A 12,949-nucleotide genomic window follows, 5' to 3' on the forward strand; every position below is an offset into this window, starting at 1 on the left:
ATCCATGACGTTTTTTCTCTCTTATGGTCCAGCAGTTGATTCTCCTTCCAAGAACCAAGTTGAGTGGGGTAGCATGATTATGTAGAATTTTATCAATGATATTTGTATCGTCTTTGTAATGTAAATCCATTATATTTGCAAGAAGTGGATGTGAAAGGAGATAAAATCGAACAACAAAGAAAAATCAAAGGAAAGAGAGGATTGGACCCAAAGCAAAACTATTCCGAAGTTTTAAAGACGCATCTCAATTGTTTTATTGACACCCACCATATTCTAGAAAATAGTTAGAAGCGTCTTCTTCCAAAATAGACACTCTCCTTTTTGTCAAACTCAAAATCATTTCAAAAGTGGCTCAAGTCCACTGATTCCAAATTCTAGGCTCTCGAACTGATGTTGTGGTTAAACACTGCCGTAAGTATTGAATACAACTCAAGATGGAGGACTCCGAGTCCATCGATTTTAAAGTGCCTCTAAATAAACAGTAAAAGTCAAAAGAGGTCCAGGGCGCCAATAACACTATTAGGAAGTGCCTTCAGAATTCCCAAAAGTGAGCAGAGAAAATATTTAACATCCTATAGAATAAAACAAATAATTTTTGGGCTTAGGGTCCAAATATCTACCCTTAAACACACTTTTAATCCTCTCCAATCCTAAAATGGATTTATAAACCAGAATCTATTATATAAAACAGAAGGGAAAACGATGACTGGGACAAACATCCTTTTTTAATAAAGGATATTGTCTAGAAGCCCTTATCAAAATTTAAAATATAGTCCTTCGTAGAAATAAAGTTACCTATTTAAAAAAACAATTATCTTATCCTTCTTCGAAATAAAAACTCTAATGTAAGAAAAATAGAAACAAAATAAATTTCAAGGGTTAAAAAAAGAAATAAAAATCTCTCTCTCTCTCAATAAAATAATAACTAATTTAAGAGAAAATAAACAAAAAAATAATAACTAATAAAAATCTCTCTCTTTCAATAAAATAATAACTAATTAAAATTTCTCTCAAGTGTCCGTGCCCTAGGGCGCGGGATATACCTTAGTCTATATAATAAAACAGAAGGGAAAACGCTGACTGTGACAAACACCCTTTTTTAATAATCGATATTGTTTAGAAGTCCTTCTCAAAATTTAAAATATAGTCCTTCGTAGAGATAAAGTTACCTATTTAAAAAATAATAATCGTATCTTTCTTAGAAATAAAATAACCAATTTAAGAAAAAAAATTCAAGAGTTAAAAAAAGAAATTAAAATCTCTCTCTCTCAATAAAATAATAACTAATTTAAGGAAAAGGAAAAAAAAAATAATACAAAAAATGAGAGTATCTAGAATATAACAATAAAAATTTCGTCACATTTGATTGATACAATTGTCCGTGGCCTAGGGCACGGGATATACCCTAGTATTAAAAAAAATAGAAATCTAGTCCATTTGTATCCATCTCTAAAGAAAACATAAATCCCTAGATTTCATATTAAATCATAATACCTAAAGTAACATTCTATATAAACAAAAACTCCTTTTCCATCAAAATCCCCAAATATCAGGCTTCCATTTTTATCTCCGACCTTCTCTCTCCAATCACGATCCTATTAACAGAAACCATTATCTTCTTTATTCTTCAAAACGGAGACCATTACTTTTCTCTCTCTAAAACCGAAAACTCTACTCAATCTGGATTTGATGAAGTTCGAAATCTCCTTCCAATCTGTTACACTAGCTGAAACCTCCATCGGTTATTTCTATTTCCATCATCAAAGATTCAGTTTGTTTTATTTTTAAGATCAAATGTTGCTTCTGAGGTTAAAGTAACGAGTTTAATCTTTCTATTTAATGTTTTCATCATCATCTGTAAAGATATTTACGATTTTCATTATAATCAGTTTCATCTCTGTATCATCTTTTCAAATATTCATCATTATTCATGATTTTCTCTCTCTAAGATCTTCATAACCGATTTATAATGTTAATGTTAAATCATTGTTTACTAATTCATTATCTTCGATTATGTTACGTTTGTATCCATGTATTATTTTATTTTTCATTAGATTTAGGTTACAGATTTTGATGTTTAGAACATTTCTTGATATCAGATCCCGGTAACTGTACCATTTCTGAACTAGAGAAGATACCGCACGTCTTTTTTGTAACAGAATGTAAACAATGTGTAATTCAAAAGAAATTATGTGTAATTTATTGAACATGAAACATTTGAACCAAAGAAGATTTCGTACAATGTTATTGTAACAGAATGTAAACAATGTGTATTGTTCAAACCAAGGAATGAAACTTCGGTTTCGGTGGAAATTTTGGTCGGCCCAAAAGTGGAAACGTTTCGGTCACTGTGGAAATTTAACAAATCTACGAAAATTATATAAATGTGATGTAGTTGTGCATAACAAGACTTTCAACTATAACTAAGCATAAAAATCATGTAGTCTTGACTCTAACATGAAGTAAGGGGTAAACTTGCAAAAACGTTTACGGGTTTGTGACAAAATTCGTTAACTTGAGGGTTAATCTATAATAAAACAGTAATACTAGGGGGCTAACTTAAAAAAGATAACTTGAAGCTATTATGGTAGGGGGTAAATATTAGAAATTAAGGGAGACATCCCAAATGAGGGTTAAGGGCCCACCCTGTAAGTGTTAAAAGTACCTCCCTTGTGAGGTAAGGAGGTGCCCTTTACCCTAAAGAGGGGCGCCTTGATAAATCCCCATTAAACCTACAAAACCCTAATACAAAAAAAAATCGTCTTCTTCTTCTCTGATGTTTCCAGCCGACAAACCTTAGGGTTTTTTTATTTTCTCTCTCTAGATTTTGGAATCAAACCAAAACCACTTTAAGTTTCATGATTTTGTTGGGGGGTTTTAATGGGAAAGATGATAGTAATAAATTGGAGGAGAAATTTTAAAGAAATCAGAAGAAAGTTTGAAAAAATCGACTCCAAATTGAGAAGAAAAACTGCATAAAGTTAAGCTCAAGGTATGTTATTTCTTCATGTTGAGAAGTTTATGGAAAATGTCGAAATTTCTTGATGTTTCGACCGAAATCTTACAAGAAATCCATGTAAACGTGTTTTTGTGCACCTAATTCAGAAAACCGACATATTTCGGCCATTTCGACCGAAATATGTCGACTTTTCATTCCTTGGTTCAAACAATTATATGTACTTTATTGCGCTTTACACATTTGAACCAGTGAAGATTCTGTACAATTTTTTTTGTAACAGAAGGTAAATAGTGTGTAATGTTCCAAATATTATATGTAATTTATTGCACTTTACACATATTTTTTTCACATAACAGTAGCCTTGTCATTCAAACTAAAGTTCTGTTGTCTCCAACACATGATGAAATTTATTGAACAGTATATATACTTTATAACATTTTTTATTGTAGTTTTCATAAATGATACGTATTGTTGATAATTATTCACATTTTTGTTTTGTAGTTTAGCTGTTACTAATGGAAATTCTTACAGAATCATCCAACGTAGGGAAGAACATAAAACTAAAACATTTCGATTCGCCCTTCAACGGTAGAGTATAAACACATGACATGATTCCAAGTTTGTCAAGAATGGTTTAAAGCGTATAACTGCTGTTTGTTGAATAACTCAGATAGTTGAGAAGATATTGCAGTGTACCTGTGTAAAAAATATTAAGTTCTGGCATAAATAATGTGAAGCATTGGGTAAATTACGTTGTATACATGACTAATGATGGTTTCCTCGTCATAAATAACACATAATTTACGAAATTGTTTCATCATTTGTATTTGATGTGTGGTTATGTATGAGTAAAAACGATAACAAATGTTGCTGTAATGTTTGTAAATAGTACATAATTTATGAACATGTTTCATAGTTTGTAAGGGTTGTTTGGTTATGTATAAGTAAAAATGAAAACTAAATGAGACAAAGTGATATATATATGTTATGTATATGGTGGTTAATACGTGGGCAACTATTCTTTTTATATGGACAACTATTTTCGGGCCGGTGCGAGTCAATTATGCTTGACTTAGTTGACTTTGATTTAATAAGGGGACAACTCCATAAAGTCTTAAATACTAACAGCTACTAACATGTGGACCATTAACAAAATAATAGTTCAAAATTGAAAACCTCAGTTGTCGTCTTCTTCTTCATTCTTGTTAGTTTTATTCTTATTCTTGTACTACTACTAAAAGTAAACTATAGTTTCTACCACTTCCTTTTGTTTTTTTATCAAACCCTAGATGAATGAAGAAGATAAAACTCATCAATCTCCACTTCCCTTATTTTTTAGTAAACTATAGTTTCTACCACTTCTCTTTGTTTTTTAGTGAACTATAGTTTTTACTACTTCCCTTTATTTTTTATCAAACCCTACATTGATGAGGTAAAACTCTAACTTTTTTAATTTTATTTTGTATTTTCGTTTGGGTAGTTTGAAAGAATACAAAACGATTTCAAGACAAAAAATCGAAGTGAAGAAGAAATTCTCAGAATTTCGTGAGAAGTCTACGAAAATATGCTAGATTTTCGTGGCAAGTTTCCTTCTGTCTTGCCAATTTTCGTAGGAAATTTAAGAAATTGGCAAGTCAGTTTTTTTTTTTACAAAAACTTAGAAATTAAGATCTCTCGTGTTTTGTCGATTTTCCACGAAGCACGAGCAACTCTACTTGTTTGTAAAAAAAATATAAGGCTTTGAAATTTTTGATTTTTAGGTTTTAACGGGTTTTAGAGTTTTTAGATCTAATCTTTCTGGTTAGGAATATCCTTCAACATTTCCCTTCCCTTTGTTTGATATCATAATCTTCTCCAAAAAAATTCTCTCTCTAGAATTTTGGGTTGATGATGAAGATGAAGTAGTAGAAGAAGACCAAACTTACTTAGGCCATGTTTGGCACGCGGGAATCGCGTGGGAATGGAATGTGATTCCTGGGAATCACATTCCCGACTATTGTTTGGCTCGCGGGAATGCAGGGGGAATCCTATTCCAGGAGGAATGGGATTCCCCCGAAATGGGGTAATAGCAAACCCAGAGAGGGGGGTGGGTTTGTGATTCCCATTCCCGGGAATGATTTCATTTAATATTTTTGGACAAATTAATCCTTGATAAAATATTAGAATTCTCATAACATTTTTACTAAAAATATTTAAAATCTAGGGTTTCAACTACCACCATACCAACACACTCTCTCTCATTTCATAAAAAAAAAAACACACTCTCTCTCTCCCACCCCCTCTCTCGCTCAAACGTAACTCTCTCTCCATATCTCTAGTTTTTTTCTTCTCTCTTGCTCTTTGTTCGTTAAAAATCAATTTCATAACGTTTAAAAAAATTAGTCGAGACCTTATTTATTTTAAATAAATCTTTAAATACAACTTAAATTAGTGTATTACGTTATTATTTCATATCTATAAATTTGAATAGACAATACTATTTAAAATATATATAACAAAGTTGACCTATAATTTATGTAGTTTGAGTAAAATGATATAACAGGATTTTCGTAAAATTTACATTCCTATTCCTACACAAACCAAACAACAAGTTAGGAATCCATTGGGAATGGAATTCCTATTCCTGGTTGAACCAAACATTAAACCAAAATAATTTGATTCCCGGGAATCACATTACGGACATTCCATTCCCGCGCGCCAAACATGGCCTTAGGGTTTATGAGAAAAGAGGGAGGTGTTAAAATAATACATCTAATTCTAAGAGGATTTGAGTGAAAATAATAGTTGTCCATATAAGAAAAACAGTTGTCCACGTATTGGCCACCATGTATATTAATCCCCAAATCATGCTATATCCCAGAAAATATACTCTTTCCAAATCTGAAAGTTAAGTGAGAGAAAGTGATACATACGTTATGTATATTAACCCCCAAATCACGCTAAATTCATCTCAGAAAAATATACTCTTTCCAAATCTGAAATTTAAGTGAGCGAAAGTGATATATATATATTAACCCCCCTAAATTTATCTAAAAAAAATATACTCTTTCCGAATCTGAAAGTTAAGTGAGAGAAAGTGATATATACGTTTTGTATATTAACCCCCAGCTAAATTAATCCTAGAAAAATTCTTCGGGAAAAGGTTGTTTTGATTTGGTTTCCAAATCTAAAAGGATGAGAGAGAAAATCTGATTTGGAAAATATCCGTTATTCTTATTTAATACCCTAAATCATGCTTGAAACATGCCGTTTCAAAATCGGTCCGACCCCAATTAAAAAAGTAGCGGGAAATCTGAACGAGACATGGACGATATTTATTTTTATATAGTAAAGATTATTATGTCTCAAGTGCAAAAGGACCAAAAACTCATTTTTTGGAAAGATTGGACCCTAAACCATTTTTTAACATTATTTTGGGCCTTATATCCATGAACCCTAAAACAAACTCAAAAGTCAGACAATATCGGCAGAAATTGCGAGTAGGATGATGATAAGTTGATAACACATGGAGTAATTTTTTCTAATTGAGAAATGTTATGAAAAGTAGATGATAAGTGGTGGGAACCTTGCTCTCTGCTTTTCTGATTTTATTTATTTTTCTTTTGCATATCTATTATTTTATTGGAAGTCATAAAAAAAACTATTAATAAATCAGAAAAACATAAAAAATAAAAAACAAAGTACTTGGTGCTGAGGTGAGCATGCAAATGATGCTGAGTGCAGGACACGAATGTAGACACTCATATTTAAATTACCTTATATTTGATTTTGACTCGGTATACAATTTTATCCACATAGTTCCTTTTGGTTGATGGAGTGCTGGCGCTCCTATCACGTTTTGTTCTAATAAATAAACAATCCGTAATTCGTAAAGCCATTCCACCCGAATTTGTAAAAGTACAGCAAAGCTGATAGATTTACCGTAAAGATGTACCATCTCGGTGACCGAATCAAATAAGACGAGTAAAATGTTCATTTCGTATATATAAAATTACCATTTTATTCCTTGTCTTATTTGATTTGGCGACAGAAATGGTACATCTTTACACTACTTCTATAATGTTTCAAAGAATAATGGATTATTAAGTCAACCATATCAAGGTCAACATATCCCAAAGTTCAACACTAACATAATGCAACTTCAATACATTTTCCAACAGTTACTGGTGGGCCAGAAGTAGGGCCCTGGGCCCACAAGTGGGTTGAACTGCGCATGACGAGCTGAGTTAGTCGGCCTTCAGGACTAACTCTCTTTTTGTCGATAATCAGCCCATCGTGGCTGCCCAAGTCAACTAGTCCGCGGAAGTAAAATTGTTATGCTTCTTTGTAACCTTTTTCGTCACTGCACGAGGACATAGAGTGGTTATTTGACTAAGGTAGTGATTCTTAAAGTCATATTTGAGGTTTAGATTGAATCGAGTTTGTCGAACTCCTTCTGCATGGCTGATTTTGAGTTTATTTGAGTAAGATAATTTAGATTATGACGATGTTGTTTTAAGTGTATACTACTTGCTCGTCCTATTTTAAACAACGATAATTCCTTTCTGAAACTAATTTCAGAGATAGACCAATATAAAATTCTTTATGGAAAAAAGATCTTACTCTGTTTTTAAAATCCAAACAAGAATCGAAGTTTAAATAATAAAAATAAGAAAAGAGGTAGATAACAGAAAATAATTTGATTAGAACCGAGGCGAGGGATCTCTTTCGTTAAGACAATAATTCGCCCTGTTTAATGTACCAACAGTATGGACGATTTGTCTCCCAAGATACAACGGATTACCTGACTGTTTAACAAACAGTCACATTAGTCACATTTAGAGGGAACAGTGGTGAGAAGTGACTGTTTAACAAACAATCACATTTGGAGGGAACAATCACAACTCTTTTTAAAGAGCGGACGTACTGATCCGCAGGTTTAATCTGGTCCGTAGGATTGCCTTTGATAGAAAAATAAAAACAAAGGCTCATACGCTCCTAGTGACGATGCGCACGTGCTAAGTGCGTGCGGGCGCCTCTAAAGCGCCCACGCCATGCGTGCGCAAACCACGCAAAGCCTTAGACCATTGTTTCATTCATACTCTAGTATGATAGAACAAGTTGTTATAAACCCTTCACCTTCTTTTTAGTTACCCGATATGGGACTTTCCGTAAATATTTCATATATTTCCATATTTAAACCCAAACTTCGAAAATCAATATCTTATTCATACGGAATCGGTTTTGAGCAAACCAAAGCTTGAAATTCAAGCCCTTGACGAGACGAACGCAACGGTACGTTCTATGAGCTGTTTAGACAATCGAAACCTTGTCAAAAAGGAAAAAAAACGCTCATGCTGGAGTGTCGATTCTAACAGACGAGTCATATCTAGACAATGAGAAAACGACACTGTGCAATTCTTAAATTTGTACAATGAGAAAACGACATCTTAGATTTGTAGTTCTTTTACTCACATTTGTTGTATCTTCATATAAGACCATCTTGTTTAGTTCCTCTAAAGCTTTGTATCGTAAATTACTGAGTGCTTGAATGGATGCCTGCAACCCGAATAATTGCACCGACTCATTAAGCTGTGAAGATGCTAAATCTAAAACTTTAAAGTTCTTGTTAAGTTTGTGGTCGTCCAACTTAAAATTATTGTCAAGTTCTCAAGTTTTTTAAGAAATGGTAGTAGATTAGTTAGCGAACATCTTTCAGAAACAACATCAAGTTTGTGAGTTCGACAACCATTTTCTGTATTTCTATCGTTAATTTGTTATCTCTTAACAACGTTTATCTTAGTCTATATTCTTAGGGGCTAGTGATTCTGTGATTTGAATTCACTTCTCCGTTGTGGATTTTATGTTGTTTACTGTACAAACATTGCGAACTCTTTTATTTACTATTTTACATGTGGAAACAAGGACGGATTCAAGATTTCGACCTGAGGGGTGCGAAGTTATATATCCAATTAATAAATTTTATTGTTGCAAACACAGTAATTGACAAAATACTTATATTCATTAATTATATTAATACATAGAGGATTACAAACGCATTTGACCTCCACGAGACTGTGTCAATTCTACAAAGTTATTGCTTTTTGCTGAAAAAACAAAATCATTATACTTCAGCTTCATTAATCATATACAAAATTAATAGACATTCCAATAGGAATGCGAAATTTTGGTTCTTTCACTAATCACGAGACACTAGTTATAGAACATCAGAACCCTAAAACCTAATAGATCCTTAAAGGGTTTGTATACAAACTGATGATCCAAGAAATGGTCATCAGTTGATTGAGGTCAATGAGTCAAGAGAAGACCAAGAGCCCATGGGTCAACCTATGTCGAGTCAATAGGGAGGTTGAATCCAAAAGAGGTCTGCCAAACTCAATCCTACATTTTGGGGATCGGCTCGATTATCCTAAGCGCCTAAGCCTGCCCTGACTCAAATACAACCAGGTCTGTCCTGGGATACATGAGAAAAATTGGGGGTCCAAGCAAGGCCGATACCTTAATCCTGAAACATGGGAAGGTAAAAATGTGTGTCACGCTTACCAACTATTCAAAGATCAAGTCTGTGAGGATCTTAAGTATTTGTCTAACTTGGGCTTCAAGAGTCTACAAAGAGGAAACATCTGCTACATGATCAATCAACTTAGAAATATATCTATCAAGGATCCTAAAGTAGAGAAACTCCTAAATATCAAAGATGCGAGATAGCTCCAAAAAGAAACCCTAAATCTCTTAACTACGAAATAGTAGTTTCAATCCGACACGGTGGATCTCAACCGTCTCATCATCACCGTCTATCAATTGTCGGCCAAAGCAACCTATAAAAGGGCCTCAACTCGCCTTGAATAAGGTGCGAAGGTGGTGTTTGTTTTTATTGGGATAGAAGATGTTGATTGTTTATATTGCTTCTAGTAATGAGATTGGGGAATAAAGGGAAGATTCAACTACAAAAGGGTAAGTGAATTATGTAGATTGTTTATAGACATCAAGTGCGATTTTAGACAACAAAAATAAGAATTAGAACCAAACAAGAATTAGAACCGAAAATGCAGGAGTGATAATTGAAGATCTATAGATTTATTGACCGGGAACACAAAATGTTTCAAACTGAGAGAGATAGTTTTGCCAACACAAAAGATGAAGTGAGCTTTTCATAGATAGTTTTACTTTAATGTACAATTAGTTACACACTCAATGAGTAGTTATAATGTAACTGTTTATCTGCTATAACAGAATTTAACAGAAAATACACTATCACTACCCTAGTTTTCTGAATTGTATCCAATAATCTCAAATAGAGAGAACATCTCAAAAAATGTCGAAAAAAATAATAATAATATCGAGTTATGCACATTGCGGTAATTAATTGTTGTGTTGGCATCTATATTCCCCTGCTAAAAACATGATATGTCCTTAAGAGAAGGTCTCAAATCTTGGTTATAGAATTTCTCATATTCAAGTGTGTCTCCAGCCATTTTTTTCACTTGTACTACATGAAGTGAAGGTGTAACCTCGAAGATCTCTGCGTCTATGGCGAGTTGACCCTTTCTGCCTTCTTTGCTTCCTTGCAACATCACTAACCCGTCTTTTTTCTTCAATTTAAAACTCTCCATCTTTGCAAGCTTCTCCAATTTTGATACAATTGTAGATGCTGTTTGTGTTGTTGTAAATGTTGTTTCTTCCTTTTTATCACTCTCCTTCTCAAATAGACCTGACAGATTGAATCCTCGAGACTGAGATATGATGTCGAATGCATTCAGTGAAACGGGTCTCATGGTGTTTGTAGTGTCAGATAATATACTCTGAGGACTTGACATAAAGGCAACATGAACGTCTGCAGAATGGGGTATTACTTCTTGTTCAAGATCGAGCTTCTCAATTGGTTTTAGTCCTTTCATAAACCATGGGTTCACCATGATTTTCTCAATTGTGATTCTTGTATTTGGATTCGTGTTAAGAATCCCTAGGATAAGTTTTCTAACCCCTTGGGAGAACCATGCCGGGCATTTGAAGTCACCTCTTCTAATCTTTCGGTACATCTCTATGACATTCGAGTGAGGAAATGGTAGATAACCCGCAATAAGAATAAAAAGAATAACCCCACATGACCATATATCGGCCTTTGCTCCGTCGTAGCCTCTCTTACTTATCACTTCAGGAGCTATATAGGCAGGAGTTCCACACATAGTGTGGAGAAGACCATCTTGCCTATGAGATTCACATAAAGCACTTAACCCAAAATCTAAAACCTTAAGATTCCCATCCTCATCGACGAGTAAATTCTCTGGTTTAAGATCTCGGTGGTAAACTCCTCGGCTGTGGCAAAAGTCAACCGCACCGATAAGTTGTTGGAAATATTTCCGGGCAACATTTTCCTTAAGCTTTCCTTTAGCAATCTTAGCGAAAAGCTCTCCACCTTTGACATATTCCATGACAAAATAGATCTTAGTCTTGGTAGCCATGACTTCATAGAGCTCAACAACGTTCGGGTGTCTAATTCGTCTCATAACAGATATCTCTCGCTTAATCTGGTCGATTAAACCGATCCTAAGAATCTTCTCCTTGTTAATTATCTTAATTGCTACACTTTGGCCAGTTTTTAGGTTTCTTGCATGGTAGACTTTCGCGAAGCTCCCTTGGCCTAATAAACGAGTAAGTTCGTATTTTTGTAGAACTATGACTCCTTTTTTCTCCATTGATCCTCCTCCTTGTTCGAAACAGATAAAATAAACCCGGTTTATCCTACTTGTTATGCTAAGGAAGGAGGAGATGAGATTTAAAGGTAGTTTAGTCTCTACAAAAGACGATCGATCGATTTTAGGTAAAACGAAACCAAGATTTCTTACTAATGAAAAGAAGTTGTAAAAATATAGTATAAAGTTGGTAATTATGTTCAAGAATTGTAGCTGTATATTCCAGCAATTCTTAGTTAAACATGAAAAGATCATTCCTGGATTCTTGAAATCCTCATGATCATGAAACTAATATCCGAAAAAAAAACCTAAAGAAGTAACAAACAACCTTCTCTAGAAACAAATTAAAAGCTTGTAGTTGAATATGATTGAGAAAAGAGTTATGAACTTCGATACTTATAGCAAAAAAATTAAGATAATTTTCTTCTCTTATTATTCAAAAAATCGTTTTGGATAATTATCCGGCCAGATGGTTGAAATAGTAGTTGTTACTCGTTATATTATATAAAATTTCTACAAAGAGCTACTTATTATATTTATATAGTTGACATTTGTTATTTGCCATATATTTTTTTTTCGAGTAATTTGATGAGTCGGATCCAAGTCATGGATTTAAATGTTATTTAGGTTGGAAAGGTCAATTTAAATAAGAATAAATCTGAGGTTTAGTGTTTTTAAATGTTGTGATTCTTGCCATTTCAGTTTGCCACAAAGAAAAATAAATCATGATTGCATATTATTTTAGTTTCCGTCGTCCAAACTCCAAACAGACCATAAATTGTAATTATCCATACACATTATCACGGCGCATGCTTTGAACGCAATGTATTTATGATCTATGAAATTAAGCAAAGACTTCGTTATTCTGACAAAAAAATGAAACTATAAATACCAGGCGTGTTGGAGTATCTCAAGAAATGTGACGAGAAATGCGTCATGAAAGATATGATAGACCATAGTATATTAGTAATGTCTCCACATTATCAATTGCTTTACATCATAAGGTAAAACTACCAATTGTCTTTGGAAATTTTTGGTCTAAAGTCTAAAAAATAGACCCTAATACTAATACCACCATAAGTCCAATGTTGTTACTTAAATTTGAATGTGAATTATGCATCTAGGGGTCTAAATAACATGTTATTTTTTTCGCAAAAATCATGAGTAGTGTCCTCTTGAATTTTTATTTATTATACATTTCAATATTTTTATACATGTTTTGAAGAGAATCACACTGCTCAAAAACATTTGTTCGTCTTGAATGTAATGTTCTATATAGAAGTATCACTGTAGTTGT

General features: G+C 33.4%; 1 protein-coding gene across 1 annotated transcript; it reads right to left on the minus strand.

Moving 5' to 3' along the window:
• Window positions 1-10,079: 10,079 nt before the first annotated feature.
• Window positions 10,080-12,016, minus strand: LOC147549228 (CBL-interacting protein kinase 5-like). The gene has a single exon (XM_086667927.1). It carries the CDS (start codon window positions 11,905-11,907, stop codon window positions 10,354-10,356), a length of 1,554 nt encoding a protein of 517 aa, XP_086524053.1. The 5' UTR covers window positions 11,908-12,016; the 3' UTR covers window positions 10,080-10,353.
• Window positions 12,017-12,949: the final 933 nt, after the last annotated feature.

This window comes from Eschscholzia californica, unplaced genomic scaffold (genome assembly GCF_041429995.1).
Source record: "Eschscholzia californica isolate CP2 unplaced genomic scaffold, dmEscCali1.0.p SCAF_3, whole genome shotgun sequence".
Classification (NCBI taxonomy): domain Eukaryota; kingdom Viridiplantae; phylum Streptophyta; class Magnoliopsida; order Ranunculales; family Papaveraceae; genus Eschscholzia; species Eschscholzia californica.